The sequence below is a fragment of the Centruroides sculpturatus genome, unplaced genomic scaffold (genome assembly GCF_000671375.1).
Source record: "Centruroides sculpturatus isolate CEXI.00-Female unplaced genomic scaffold, Cexi_2.0 scaffold1168, whole genome shotgun sequence".
NCBI classification, from domain to species: domain Eukaryota; kingdom Metazoa; phylum Arthropoda; class Arachnida; order Scorpiones; family Buthidae; genus Centruroides; species Centruroides sculpturatus.
The window spans coordinates 214,582-231,329 of record NW_019385306.1 but is presented as its reverse complement, the minus strand read 5'-3'; the positions used below and the strand labels follow the sequence as shown (position 1 = coordinate 231,329).

Genomic DNA, 16,748 nt, shown 5'->3' with positions numbered 1-16,748 from the left:
AATTAGTAGCTCATAATTATATAAGTTTATTGTATTAATATTTATAACACAAGTAATTCAACAGTTCTTAAAATTTTCCAATTATAATATCAAAAATGTCTGTAAAAATAGTTAATATTGTGACACAAGAAAATTTGTGTTAACTAGAAGTAACAAGAAACTAAATTAAAAGTTAACTAAAATAGAAACAAGAAACTATTTAAGTATATTCCATATCATTTATTTTTGATGAATATATGTTTTATTTAGTTTATTTCAAAAGAATTATACAGTTGTTGTTGTTACAGTAAATGTCATTTAATGCTGCATTTACAAAATTTCAGATTTGAAATTATATATAATTACAGTAATGCAAGTGATTTTAAATTTCTTAACATTGAATTTATATTAAATTTTTAATTTTTTAACTTTAATAAATTTAACAAATCTATTTATTTTCAGTGTTGTTAAATATAAAAATTACACATTAACAGTTATTTAATATTAAACTTGACAAATGAGAAATATTTTCTTATAAGATGTAGATAACATAATTACTTAATGCAATATATTAACTAATTTGAAAAAGAATGATTCTAATCAGTTTCTTTCTTATGATAAAAAAAATTCTTTTGTTTTCAAGAAAAAAAAAAGTGAAAAAAGAAGAAATTTTTTTGGCAGACAGGTTGAATTAAAATGCTTGAGTGAATCTAAACTTGACATTGTATTTTCAGTTTGATAGTTGTTTCAATATTTACTTGTTGTTTTTCTTTTATCAAATATTAAAGAAATTACAATTAAAAGTAATTTNGACCTGAGAACATAAATTATGGAAATTATTATTAAAAGACAAGAAATATTATTACTTTTTTAGAAAATATATCAGAAGCAGGTTATCAACATCACTTTTTATTAATTCTGACGGTTAAATAATTATAACAATAATTAACTTATTTTAACATTAACAAATTATTTTGTTCAATCTAATTATGAACAGAGGTTGTTAGCAATTATAAATCTAATTATGAATATTGATAAAATTAATTACAAATATTCTAATGTTAATTTATATGTAATTAATAAATTAAAGCAATAGAACTCAAAATAAAATTACAGAAGCTGTAATTTATTTCTTAAATATTTTTAGAGATGTCTTCATCTTAAGTAGATTCTTATAGCTATCAGAAATTTCAACATTCATAAAACACTTAACAATTTGATATTGACTTAAGAAAAATTTCTTAAATTCTAAATTTTCTTTGACACTGATTTAATTTTCTTAAAATCAGTGGTGAAACTGTTAAATGTTCTATGGATATTAAATGACAAAATTTTAAGATTTTTTTGAAGATAAAGAAATAATCTCCAAAAACATTTTAGTTTTGAAAAGAAACTGAAAATTTATATATTTTAATTTGAATTTTGATCTTTAATTAATTAATTTCAGTAATGGAACTGGTTATTTCATGACTTCATATATTACAACAGCTATCTTTAAACATTTTACTTCCTTAAAATATGAAAACAAATTTCTTTTTAAGAGAATTAAAAAAAAAATTTTAAATTATTATTTTTAATTATTTAATACTTTAAATAAAACAAGATAAATTACTAAATTCAGTATATTTCAGTCATACAAATTGACCTGTAAAGAAATCTGATGACTGAAACAAACCGGATTTGAAAGAATATCATTGCAAAAAATTCACCAATGCAGCATTACTTAAAAAAGTACTGAAAGGACCATTATTGTCAGCAATTTGCATAGTTCTAGAAAGCTGACATCATTGTTTACATTTTACAGAATAATTTTGTCTTTTAAAATATAATATAAAAAATAAACTAATAATTACGTATGTGTTTTAAATATGAATTTCCTTTGTCAATTTATTATTGATTAACTTTTGATGCATTATTATTACTAATTATTTAACAGTAAAAGAAGTGTTTTTATTATATATATATATATATATATATAATAAAAACACTTCTTTTACTGTTAAATAATTAGTAATAATAATGCATCAAAAGTTAATCAATAATAAATTGACAAAGGAAATTCATATTTAAAACACATACGTAATTATTAGTTTATTTTTTATATTATATTTTAAAAGACAAAATTATTCTGTAAAATGTAAACAATGATGTCAGCTTTCTAGAACTATGCAAATTGCTGACAATAATGGTCCTTTCAGTACTTTTTTAAGTAATGCTGCATTGGTGAATTTTTTGCAATGATATTCTTTCAAATCCGGTTTGTTTCAGTCATCAGATTTCTTTACAGGTCAATTTGTATGACTGAAATATACTGAATTTAGTAATTTATCTTGTTTTATTTAAAGTATTAAATAATTAAAAATAATAATTTAAAATTTTTTTTTTAATTCTCTTAAAAAGAAATTTGTTTTCATATTTTAAGGAAGTAAAATGTTTAAAGATAGCTGTTGTAATATATGAAGTCATGAAATAACCAGTTCCATTACTGAAATTAATTAATTAAAGATCAAAATTCAAATTAAAATATATAAATTTTCAGTTTCTTTTCAAAACTAAAATGTTTTTGGAGATTATTTCTTTATCTTCAAAAAAATCTTAAAATTTTGTTATTTAATATCCATAGAACATTTAACAGTTTCACCACTGATTTTAAGAAAATTAAATCAGTGTCAAAGAAAATTTAGAATTTAAGAAATTTTTCTTAAGTCAATATCAAATTGTTAAGTGTTTTATGAATGTTGAAATTTCTGATAGCTATAAGAATCTACTTAAGATGAAGACATCTCTAAAAATATTTAAGAAATAAATTACAGCTTCTGTAATTTTATTTTGAGTTCTATTGCTTTAATTTATTAATTACATATAAATTAACATTAGAATATTTGTAATTAATTTTATCAATATTCATAATTAGATTTATAATTGCTAACAACCTCTGTTCATAATTAGATTGAACAAAATAATTTGTTAATGTTAAAATAAGTTAATTATTGTTATAATTATTTAACCGTCAGAATTAATAAAAAGTGATGTTGATAACCTGCTTCTGATATATTTTCTAAAAAAGTAATAATATTTCTTGTCTTTTAATAATAATTTCCATAATTTATGTTCTCAGGTCTTTCTAGTGCTTTAAAACAATGTTTTTTTAAATATTCTTATGACAAGAAAGCAGTAAAAATATTCAAAGTATTAAAGATATTATGTATAACAATTAAATTACTTTGATTGTTAAATGAATTTGTATTTGGTGTATTGTAGATTAAAATAAAATACTGAAATGACTGGATGCTCACTGTTCAATTAATAAATTTGTGTTACTGGATTAAGGTGTTTTTGACTTACATATACCGTAGATTACACCCACTAGATATAACAATATAGCAATACAACAAAGATAGAGATATCTACATTTTTAAATGCTAAACTGTTATCAACCATATATATTTACATAAAAAAGTTTAAAAAATAGTTTTTTAAAATTTAATTCATTAATAATTGAATAACAATGAAATTTTAAGATAAGTGTATACTTGAATGGAAGACTGGATAGGCAGAATAGATGGAGTAAGCAGAATTTCATCAGCGTATCAGGAATTAGAAGCAGTGCACTTGGTTGGATTGCAGTGGCAAATCAAATAGAATTTAGTGAAAAAGAATGAGTGTTGAATGAGGGTTTTTTTTTGTATGAGTAACATCTGTGAAGAATTAATACTAATGAGTTACCTATTATTAGAAGAGAATGCTTTAAATTGTATATTTATATAATTCTTTGTAGTTTTGCACTATAGAAAGTCAAAGCTTCCATGGTAAGAGAAATATGTACTTTACATATGATAGTGTTTCCCCTCAAAAAAAGCAATTTTTGTTAATGAATGGAGTGCCAGGAGATTTTAGCAGCTGGTTACTTGGGTTAGTGGCATTGTTCGTTCGAAGCAGATAAACAAAAATGTTTTCTCCTCAAGAATGTGTGATGGCTATCCTCCCATGTGACCCATCCATCGAATGTGCACATGTTCGTAACTTATAATGTAGATGGATTTTTTCTCCATCTGCTTTGCTTGTCCTGGTATCTGTCCATCAAATTGTGATCTAACCTTTATCAGACAAATGTAAATAACTACATATTATTTATACTTTTTGTGTTTATAATACATGGAGTTATAATTATATATTGCAAAGGCTACAGTGGAATTTTCAAAAGTAAATTAATAAATTTTTTTTCTGCATTCCTTCTGTTTTATCAGAATATGGATTTAGGATACATCAAATATTTTCTGTACAAAATATTGAATAGGTACAGTATATATAACTGAATATGTTGTGTTGTTTTCTTTTCATCTATGGGACTGGATGAAAATATAATTCCGTTATTATTTTGAGGATAAAATTGTATTAAGTTTTCTTTTTTGATATATAAACAAAAACAATTTCTGCCAAAAAAATATATTTGATTGTCAAATAATATGATAAAAATTATAAAGATAGAAATGGTAGTGTAAAATTACTTTTATCATTATCTAATAATCAAAAATTAATATGTTTGAACACACTTCTGTTTCAGAATTCAGAGAACATAATTAACAATGCATTTACATGTTAGACAAAGTCTAACATATATACACATTGCAAGAGTGAATCCCATTTTTGGCAGATATTTTTTTAATTGTAGCAGTTGTATACTTCGATCAATAAAAGACATGTATTATTATTGTTAGACTGAGCACATGCATATAAAATTCTGTTAATAAATCTAGAGTTGTATTAATAAATTTATTTTATATAGGCACTATGACTAGAACAAATAGGAACTATGTTAATGAATGCAAAATTAACATTTTAAAGAAGAATTATTATTATGGAATTATTGAATTAAACAATTGTGAAGGGTTTATTTTTTATCAGAATATAATTTAACTTTTATGCATTATTTTAAAAAGTTATAATATCATTGATAAGTTAAATCAGTGTTTCTCATTGGGGGCGATATCGTCCCCATGTGGGCGTTTTTCCATATTGAGGGGGCGATTAGTAACAATTTATATTTTGGGGGCGAAAAACAATTTTCTGGGCAATATAATAAAGCATTATATTAAGAATAATTAGATATTTTATTCGTTATATCTTACAATAATTAAATAAATAACCTTATACTAGTCACTAGTCTATTCAATGCAGTATGAATTTGGCATTAGCTTTGTCCCTCGGCATCAAAATTTTGTAGTGAAGGGGGCGATACTACATAATGATTTTATTGAAGGGGGCGACGATTCGTTAGAGGTTGAGAAACACTGAGTTANATATTGAATAGGTACAGTATATATAACTGAATATGTTGTGTTGTTTTCTTTTCATCTATGGGACTGGATGAAAATATAATTCCGTTATTATTTTGAGGATAAAATTGTATTAAGTTTTCTTTTTTGATATATAAACAAAAACAATTTCTGCCAAAAAAATATATTTGATTGTCAAATAATATGATAAAAATTATAAAGATAGAAATGGTAGTGTAAAATTACTTTTATCATTATCTAATAATCAAAAATTAATATGTTTGAACACACTTCTGTTTCAGAATTCAGAGAACATAATTAACAATGCATTTACATGTTAGACAAAGTCTAACATATATACACATTGCAAGAGTGAATCCCATTTTTGGCAGATATTTTTTTAATTGTAGCAGTTGTATACTTCGATCAATAAAAGACATGTATTATTATTGTTAGACTGAGCACATGCATATAAAATTCTGTTAATAAATCTAGAGTTGTATTAATAAATTTATTTTATATAGGCACTATGACTAGAACAAATAGGAACTATGTTAATGAATGCAAAATTAACATTTTAAAGAAGAATTATTATTATGGAATTATTGAATTAAACAATTGTGAAGGGTTTATTTTTTATCAGAATATAATTTAACTTTTATGCATTATTTTAAAAAGTTATAATATCATTGATAAGTTAAATCAGTGTTTCTCATTGGGGGCGATATCGTCCCCATGTGGGCGTTTTTCCATATTGAGGGGGCGATTAGTAACAATTTATATTTTGGGGGCGAAAAACAATTTTCTGGGCAATATAATAAAGCATTATATTAAGAATAATTAGATATTTTATTCGTTATATCTTACAATAATTAAATAAATAACCTTATACTAGTCACTAGTCTATTCAATGCAGTATGAATTTGGCATTAGCTTTGTCCCTCGGCATCAAAATTTTGTAGTGAAGGGGGCGATACTACATAATGATTTTATTGAAGGGGGCGACGATTCGTTAGAGGTTGAGAAACACTGAGTTAAATGATATATGGTATTAAGTTTTTATAAATTATAAAAAATATTTGATAGCTTTTAAAACTTTGCATATGCAGCATGAAAGCAGGGCCTAAAGCTGTCATAAAAAGTCTTAAAAGTCACTAATTATGAACCTCAGATAGAAAAATTGTCATCAAATAAGCAACTGCAGATTTCCTATTAAATGAAATATTTGTTTCCATTATAATCACTTATGTAAAGTTTATTGTTATTTTTCTGATATATTACAGATTAAAAAGTTTAATTTTTGTTATTTTTTTTAATTAGTTAAATTAAATATTGATCTGCAATTTGGAGTTACTAAATTTCTAATTCAATTTTGATCCTCCTTAAGAAAAAAGTTTGCCATTGCTGGTGTAATCCTTAACACCATCATTTTAAATTAATTAACCCTCCTTGGAAAAGATTTAATTTTGTTAACTATACATTAAATGCAAACTTTTTTAACATTTATTTTAATTTTATTTTCATTACTATATTATATTTAAATTTCTTACCACATGATTAAAATTATTTAGGAGCATACAACACTGAAAGTTTGCATTCTAAATTTGAATTAATGATTATTCTAATTTTCTGATTTTTGTCTGAGTTTGAAGAAATTTTGAATTTTTTTTAAACTAAAGTATTTAATTTTATTTAAATTTTTCAACATTAATAAAATATTATTTTGCTTCTAACTTAATTTTTTAATGTATCATTAGATCATTTTATATAAAGTGCTAATGATTTAAATTAAGTACACTTCTAGCCCAAATACACATTAAAACGAATAGCCTATCAGATCATGGCTAAATAAAAAGGGCTTATCACATCAGGATGACTCAATTATTTAAATATAACTTTTATTAATATGGGAATGCATCTCAGATATACAAATCCCTCATCACCCCATTTAAAGATTAGAAGATATATGGCAGTAAACACAATAATAAGTAATAGTAAGCTAATGATTTAGTTTGTATAATTAAAGGAGGAGTTGTAACAAAATATATATTTCAGTCTCATAACTATTTTTAATAGATAGCATCATTAAAATATAAAGTTGAAAATTCAAAATAAAAAATATATTTATTTTAAGTACATAAATGAAGAGTTTTTATAGGAAATTAAAGAATATTCAATAATTTTTAAAGTATAAGAAAAAAAGTCATTTTTTATTTAGAAATTGTAAGAATGGGAATAAAATATACATTTTATTGTGATTTTTAATATTTCTGTTCATAGTTTTAAATGTATAAAAAGTTGTTATTTTGGATTTAAGAAGATTGAAAAGTGATCTGAAAGGTCTACTATGAATATTTTAAAAATTCTTTTAATTAAGATACATATGCTAAAAGATAAATTTTATATGACTTTTCAGAACAGTAAAGAATTTATTAGCTGTAGAATAATATTTTATTATTTAAGAATGTGCATAAACTATTTGAAGCCTTTGTGGATGTATGAGTGCTAACTCTCAGAATCACATTTCTTAGGTAATGGAGTTTGAATGTTTGGAAAAATCCTAAAATCATATGAATAGATGTGTGTTAATAGTTTTGCTCTCTGAACCTTGTCCGTAGATGTGGCTGTCATCTCATGCTCAAAACAGGAAAGATTGATTATCTGATAAAAAATCTCACAAGAATGATTTCTTGGATCAAGCAATGTAAAAGGACACTGTATGTCTGCTAGAATTCTTGCAATTCTCACAGCATTGCTTATTGAAAACCAAAATATATCATCTAGAAAATACTTTTTATTTTCACTTAATATTTTTGTTTACAAAATTTTACTTTTTCTTGGTGTTATTCATCAATGTTTTTGACATCAATAACAGTGTCATCTGTCTTGATCTGGTAATAGAAAGCTTGATATGCTTCAGGAACCCATATCATCAGGGACATAATATCATTTACTTTATTTTTTGCAATTAGCAATGTTCCAGTTTTTTTTTTCTTCAGCTGATATGGATGTGTGCTGATGTTAGGATGCATTATTCATAATTGAATACCACAAACTGAGGGTTAGCACTATAAGTGCCCAAGGGCTTCGTTTATTTTAAATTCTTTCTGTTATACTTGTTTTTTTTCTGCAAAATATCATATATAAAGCATATTAGATTTATTTAAATATTATTATAAATACAAAATTTATATAACGTTTTTATTTCAAATTTTAAAGTTTGTAAATTTTGAATTAATATGTTTTAATGTAAAAAACTATGCTCATTTATACTATAATAAATTGTGTTTATTATGATTTAATATAAATCTTTATTTTATCTTAATACTTAATACTACAGGATATTTAGGTTATCAAACAAATATTATATGTTGTTAATAATTTGAAAATTTTTATCTTTAAATAAGAATAATTTTTTCTCTTTCATAATTATTTTTACAAATAAATTTAACTTATTTATTTTAATCACTAATTTTTAATTTAAGATTCTTTATGTATCTTTGCTTGTATTCCTGAATTAAAAGAAAGTTAATAGAGAATGAATAATAGTTATTAAATAATTGATAATGTAAATTTGCTTGTTCTTAAGTATTAAGATCTTCATTTTCCTAGAAATTGAACATCATCATTACTTTATAGTTTAGAATGAAATGTCAATCAACAAAATTGATCTAATTGTAAAATCAATTTAAATATTCATATAAAATAAAAACTTTGACAAGTAATCATTTATAAGCAGAACAAATACTTCATCAAGAGAGTAAATGATGCATTCAAACAATCAAAGTTTACAAATGGAGTTAATTTATTTTCTTTCATACTGTAAATAGTAGTGTAATGACTGATGAAAGAAACTAGTTTTGTATCATTATATCTTAAATAAAACAGTATTATTATGAATGTAATTGTCCTAACTTGTAATAATCAGAATTTCTGAAATACATTTTTAAATTAAAATTAATAACTACACTGTGCTGTTTTGATATTTTTATTTTATATAAATCAAGCATTAGAAAATATGAATATCTTTAAAACTTGATACCACATCTTAAAGTTGTATAGAAAAAGAAAAGTACAGCTAAAAGTTTTTAATAGGCAAGAAATATTTTTGGATTATTTTACAATCCACCTTCATCTCATACATTTTGGAATTGAAAGTCAGTCTTGTGGCATTTCCAGAGATAATAAAATTTAAAAACATTACAGGGAAAATAATTATTATAATAATAATCAGAGATACACAAGAGGCTCTGTCTACATTCTCCATCTAATAATATTGGATAATAGATATTAATTCTTTTTGAAGATAGAATGAGGCTCCTATGACCTGAGACTTCTGAGCAAATAATATTAGCTTATTTAACATATTTGTAAATCCAGCCTTGATAATAATAATAAAACTAAAATACTCCAAAAATGTTTCTCATTTGATAAAAAGTTTTTGGTTGCCTTAATTTAGCTGTATTTTTTTTTTTCTTAAACATTAGAAAATATTTTATAAAATATTTTGAAATTTCATGCTTTGAATAACTAATTCTCATAAAAATTATAAAATTGAAAACATTTTAAAATTTATTTGTGCAAATTAAATAGATATATAAAATTGAAATAGTATTTTCATTATTTTTTCTTATAAAAAGAATAATAAAAGATTTTGTTGTTTAAGAAATAAATGTATATTGTTATATAAAATATTTCATTGTGAAATTTTTCTTCAGTTACTTATTTTGCTTTTATCCTTCAAAGCCATTTGAAATTCAATTTAAAAATATTTTACGTACAGTAATTATTAATATAGATTTAACTTAAATATTTATGAAATTATTATACCAGAACAAAATTTATTAATTCATTTAATTTTTAACATTGAATGAGCTTGTTTGATAACAGATTATATTAATTTCCAAGTGTATTCTTAATATTTTTGAATTATACAAGCTAAATAGTTAATGAAATTTTATTATTGTGACAGTTTGATTAATGGTAATATTTCAAGTTTATGTGATTTAAAATATATGCTTTGCTTTTATATGTCAAGTGCTTTTTAAAGATATTATAGTACAGTTCTTTGAAAATGACTTTTATTAAAAATAAATGTAAATTTCTACATATTTTAGGAAATTATTTCAACTTTTTGTTATTACTATTAAAATTTAATTAATTCTTGGATTCATTAATAAGCAAGCCTAAAGTTTTTAATTTATTTTATGCCAGAATAGAGGAATTTTGATATAATGATTCTGATATCTTGAAACAAAAGTACGATACATTTCAATAACATAATTGTAAAGTAGTATTCCAATTTCTTTCATTTAGATAAACAGCGTTTAAACTGGTATAGTTGATACACTTGATTTGGCAAAAATTAAAAAAAATCATTTGAAAATCTTCATTTTAAAGTGTTCAGAATAAAATACTCTTTAGATAGCAATTCTTTTAATTTTAAATTAAATTGATAAAAAGGAAATTATTTCAATACTTAATTATAATTTGAATAAATAATAGTTAAGTAATTTTCATTATTATGAAATATTAATACAGTATTTGATTATATAGCTGGATGACTGAGGAAGTTAAAGCTTCAGTCTATCTCTCTGGCAGACCCTGGATCAAATCAGGTGCCAAAATCTCCAGAATTTCATTTTCTAGGATAGTTCTAGGATCTGTTTTCCCTCACCCATTATAGGCCTTGTTGAGCCCACAATTTGTATAGAAAAAGTTCTCTTATACTTACAGGGTGGAAAGAATTAAAAATTAAAAAAAATATATATATGTGAATTTTAGATTAATATTACCTAAAGTTTTTTAAAATGAAACTTACAAATAATATTATTCTGTTTTCTTTTTAAACTTTATACCTAATAACTCTGCAAAAATTCTCACAAAGCTAAGACTGAAATAAAATAATGTTAATTATAAGAAACTAAATGCAAAATAATCCAAACATTTTTAATCTTGATAGATCCATATTTAGTAATATAAGAGATGTACAGAGGCTGATACAAGGATGGGCAAGGTGGGTGGCCACCCAGGAAGACAGTTTGCTAGAGGTGGCAAAATTGGCAGAAGAAAATAAAAATAACAAAACATTCTTAATTTCAAATAATCAATTATTTTACTTTTAGAAAATAATTAAGTAATTAAATGTGAGAGGTTTGACTCCTCACTTATTATTTTATAAAATAATATAAATAGTCTATCTTTCTTTGTTTGAAAAAGGGTGCAAAAACAAATAATGAACATGTTTGTAAGCCAAAAATGGGAGAAGAAAATCTAAACTATTTGACCTCCCCAAAAGGTGTAAGTTGAACCAGGTGTTTTATGTTTTACACTATGTCTGTATTTAAAAGGGGTGGCAAGTAACTAGTTTGCCCTGGGGTAGCATAATTGCTAGGTTGGCTCCTGAAGATGTATTATACAGTGTATAATACATCTTCAGGATCTTCATCTATATAAAAAAAAGAAAAATCAATCACAAACCCTGAAAGATGTTTTATTATAAATAAATTAATGTACTCCAGAGATTACATTAATTTAATTAAATCAATAATGATGCTGTTTTGTTTATTATCTAATTTATTTACACTCACTAAGTAATATTATATGGCACAAGATTACTACCCTCTACAAAGCAATTAATATGCCCATAAAAATAGAAACTTGGAAAAATACAATAAAATACATATATAAATTATTAAAAACTAAAAAAATAGGATGTAAAATTTACAAAATTTATAAAATTTGTATAATGTATTAAAAATTAAATTTTTGTTACAATCAAATAACATAAATCACATAGATATGTGATGCATTTGCACATAAGTACACAAAAATATATATTTATATATAGTAATGAAAGTCATTAAAAAATGACAAAATAAACAAATAGTTTATGATTCATTACTTCATTTTCTTCATTTTCAATCTTCAATTCAATTATTCAATCTTCATTCTCTTATTTACATCTTTAGAAAAATGTTCTTATAGATTTATATTTTGGTAATTTATCACTATTTTATTATTCTATAAAGAAGCAAGCTTATTAGTGTGTTTTAAATAATAATTTATTTTGCATATAAAAGATGGATTAATATAAAAGTTTGCATTACTGTATATTTTTATTTTGATGAAATAGCATAAGTTTGATCTAGAAAACATGATTAAAAATTAAATTTCACTATCATTTAAAATATAAAATCTTTATTATTAATGATTTTTTTTGAAAATATGGTCAAGAAATTTAATACAATTCTATAAATGTGAATATTTATTATAAAGTACATGTACAGTACATACTTTACAGTACTGTACTGTAAAGTATGTACTGTACTGTACATGGTTTAAAATGACTATTTTGATTGTCTTACTCGTTATATTTACTTTTAAGCGTGATTGCATAAATAAGAAGTTTTTAAAACTTTTTTTATTTTTTAAGAAATAATAACTAAATATAGTTAAAACATAACTTATTACAATTCACTTAAATATAATAATTGATATAAATGAATTGTCATTTATAAATAATTCTTTACGTTGATAAAAATAACACAATTTTTAGTCTCATTTTTATAGCAGAAAGTGATGAAAATCAGCTAAAGACATGTTTACATGATCAGATTTTTTGAATACAAATCTTAATTTCAATGAAACTTAGAATTAATATTTGGTCCAAATGATTCAATATTATATTAAAGATTTCATATGAATTCTTGAATTCAAGTGATTTTTCTACATAGTAGAATATTACATTCAATAAATATTGTAGATGATACAAATTGGAAACAATCCATCATTATTTCCAATTTAATATACTTCCACATAAAAAATAATTGTTGATGCTCAACAGTTATTAGAATTGTTGCAATTAAAAAATTATATTTCTGTATCCGTATATCAATGAAATTTAACTTCAAAAATCTACATTGTACAGTACTTTATATAAAATTATCAAAATTACTTCAAGATTACTTTGACTTTTCCTTGGTGTCGCTTGGTCCTCAAAAAAAGGTAAAAGTGGAAATCATTACCATTTCCAAACAGGTTACCATTACCCAATCACATATTTTTAGACTACAGTTGATTGGTTGTAACTTGAGAACTTTATCATCATTGGATGAAACAGAAAATTTGTTTTCAAGATCTTGAATTTAGTAGAGCAGAGTCCAACTTTTTCCAATCTTAAATTGAAGCTATTTGAAAAAAAATTTAGTCCACACAATTAGTTTTTAGAATTTGAGATTTGCATTCAAGAAATTTGATCATATAGACATTAAGATTTATATAAAATTCCTTAAATTAAATTAATGCCTTAAGATTTATATAAAATTCAAATAATTCGATTACATTTTATAATGAAAATCTGTAAAGATAACTTTACTTATGCTGAGAATTTATAATTATGATGATGAGAAGATAGCTATTAATTATAAATTATGTAGATAAACTTCAAAATATTTTTCAACACAGTTTAATAGAATAAAAAAAAAAAAACAGAATTTTGTTATTTTTGTTTACAAATTTTTAAAAATAATCTAAATTTGCTATGAGGCAGAATTAATTTCTCAATTAGTTTGATATTAATCTTAATTAAACAGATGTTATTATAAGAAAAGTAATATGTTTGTTTTGATTTATACAAAAATAAAATTTATTTGATAAATACTTTAATATGAAAAAATCAGTTTAAACATCCAGAATTAATTTATGAATTCTAGATACTTAGATTCTTAATTTGCTGAATTTTATAATTAAAATTTTGAATGATTAATTTTATATATTTGGTTTGAAATATTTTGTTTGATTAATTATCTTTTAGCTTATTTTTTAGAAGATGCAGAACATGTTACAGCAATACTAGGTGAAGATGTTATTTTACACTGTGCCTTTAAGTTTCCTGAAGATATACCTGTACCATATGTTATTCAGTGGCAAAAACAGGGAATAAAAATTCCTATTTACATTTGGTATGATGGATATCCTCCTCATGCTGGTAAAGGATACGACGGACGTGTTTCACTTTCAGGACAAGCCTCTCTGAATCTCAGCAATGTTCAACAATCAGATCAAGGATGGTATGAATGCAAAGTATATTTTTTAAACAGACCTCCTGATTCTCCAAAAAATGGTACTTGGGTTAATCTTAAAGTACAAGGTAAGTAAAAATATTTAATATTTTACACATTTTTGTATTAAATTAGTGGAACTGATTGATAGAGATTTTTATTATTAGCACCACCTCGGTTTACTGTAAAACCACCAGATGTATTGTATGTAAAAACAGGCCAGTCAGTTATACTTCAGTGTGAAGCTGAAGGAACTCCTCAACCAAAAATTTTTTGGTACAAAGTAAGTTGGAAATTTTTTGTGTAACTAATATTGCTCAAAACATTGTGTATAGATCATCATAGAAAAGTATGTTAGTAGTTCTGTATTTTGCTTCATTAACTGAAAAACATTTAACTGTAGATACTATGTGAATGGTCTTGAAATACCCACAGTAATTCACAGAATGAATGAAATAGTCTATAAGTAAAATTCTTATAAAGAATTACTAATAAAAGAAATTAATTTGGAATTCATCAGATTATATTTGTAATAGAAATATTTTAATGTGCTTTTGTAATAATTCTAGTTATCATGATTAAAGAGTTATTCATTCGTTTTAATCATTATTCAAATTTAAATTACAAAATACTGAGAAAAGTTATAGAAATTTATATAGTTTTTATGACTTGATTTATTTTTTTTCTTTTAAATTTATCAGAAAAAATAAGAATGTAAAAATAAATAAAAAAGGCATCAAAGTGCTTTAGTTTCCTATAAAAATTAATTACTGATATATTTTGTTCTTTTAAGATTCTTTTATATCTATTGCTACAAGTTTATAAACAAAAACATCAGAATAATAATAAGCAAAAAAATTCTAGAATAATAATTAAAAAGTATCTAATGATACATAAAATGAAAAAAATTAGTCATACATAGAAATATAACAACTAAAATTAAATATGATAAATTTAATTGATAGAAAAGTCTGATAAAAAATAAATAAAACTGTATAGGAAGTCATAACATATATTACAACTGAACATCATCATTGATAGAATTTTAATAAAGAAACAATAGTTAATTTCAAACATACAAACATTACTTTATCTAATACTTCTATTAGCTTTTATAATGTTCATTGAAGAAAAACCTGAGAATACACATTTTATTTTGAAGATGGAAATTTATATGAAAAATGTTAAATAACTATATTTTTTTTATGTGATACGCTTCTTGTCTAGTCTTATGTTCAAATATACGAGCTTATAGTTCAAATATATATTTGAACTATATTTTTGTGTAATTTTTTTTTCTAGTTAAGCAGATTGTTACTTAATTAAACTGAAAATAGTTTGTAACTAAGTACATGTATAGATTTCTTTGTTTATTTCTTTTAAATTGTGAGGAAATTTCATTGTCAAAATGTATTTTAGGTTAGAGTTGTGTTTAGTATGAAACAATTCTAATTAAATACATGTGATAATGGAGCTTGAAGTACTAAAAATAATAAAGAAGGGTTAAAATTCAAGTTCTGTAAAAATTATCTTGCAGATGAGCCTGTATATAACAAATTTGACAGAAATGGAAAAATATTTTATGTCAGTGTTTCATGATAAAATGACTGGCATTTATTGTACAGTTCTTACCAAGCATACACAGGGCAACCAAGTACAATGAAAGTCCAGCAAGCAAAAAATGATAAATATCTTGAGTTATATGTTAGTATAATATGTTAGTTATAATACAAAGAAATATTCAAGAAAAATTTTTGTAAATAAATATTTTTCTATTTTATTTAGTACTATAAAAAGTTAAATTTATAATTTATCAATATATAATTGTAACATATTTCAATATTCTCTTTTTAAAGGATAATTTACCATTAGATGAGAGTGCCAATATTAAAGTCACAAATACAACAGTTCGTATTACAAATCTAAAGCAAACAGATATTGGAGATTATTTATGTACCGCACATAACATAGAGGGAAGTGCTTCTGCTCATACAAAAATTATTGTTGCAGGTAAAATTAAAACTTATTTTATTATATATATATATATATATATATATTTGTTTATTCAAAAATAAAATATATTCTGGATGTTATACATAAAATACAGCAGTTATTTAAATATAAGAACCTATCAGCCTAATTACTCAATTAATTGTCAAAACTGCCTGAAATTATACTTAGTTACCATTAGACTAATTAGCTCAATGATAATCAAGTAAAATATTTATTGACATTACACAATAAAAAAAAAACTGGAAAATNTTAAAGTTGTGAAAATTGTTCCATTTCTCAAATTACCTAGATAATGTGCAGAGTATCTAGGTAATCCGCACATTACCTACTAGGCACTCGGTAAAGTGAAAATAAGATCTTTGCCACAAATAAATGTACCACAAATAGGTGTGCTTGTTGCAGAAATAAAGTTTATTTT

At 23.3% G+C, this 16,748-nt stretch overlaps 1 protein-coding gene across 2 annotated transcripts in view; it reads left to right on the top strand.

Annotated features, from left to right (window-relative positions):
• The window catches only part of LOC111637433 (protein turtle-like), an 80,025-nt gene that overhangs the window by 26,908 nt on the left and 36,369 nt on the right, over positions 1-16,748 (top strand). Inside the window, exons 3-5 of one of the 2 annotated variants that reach the window (XM_023382921.1) lie at positions 14,083-14,406; positions 14,485-14,600; positions 16,174-16,327. In XM_023382921.1, the coding sequence (XP_023238689.1) occupies positions 14,083-14,406; positions 14,485-14,600; positions 16,174-16,327 (594 nt within the window). Of the gene's footprint in view, positions 1-14,070; positions 14,407-14,484; positions 14,601-16,173; positions 16,328-16,748 lie in introns of both variants that reach the window. The other variant, XM_023382920.1, reaches the window with a different exon arrangement.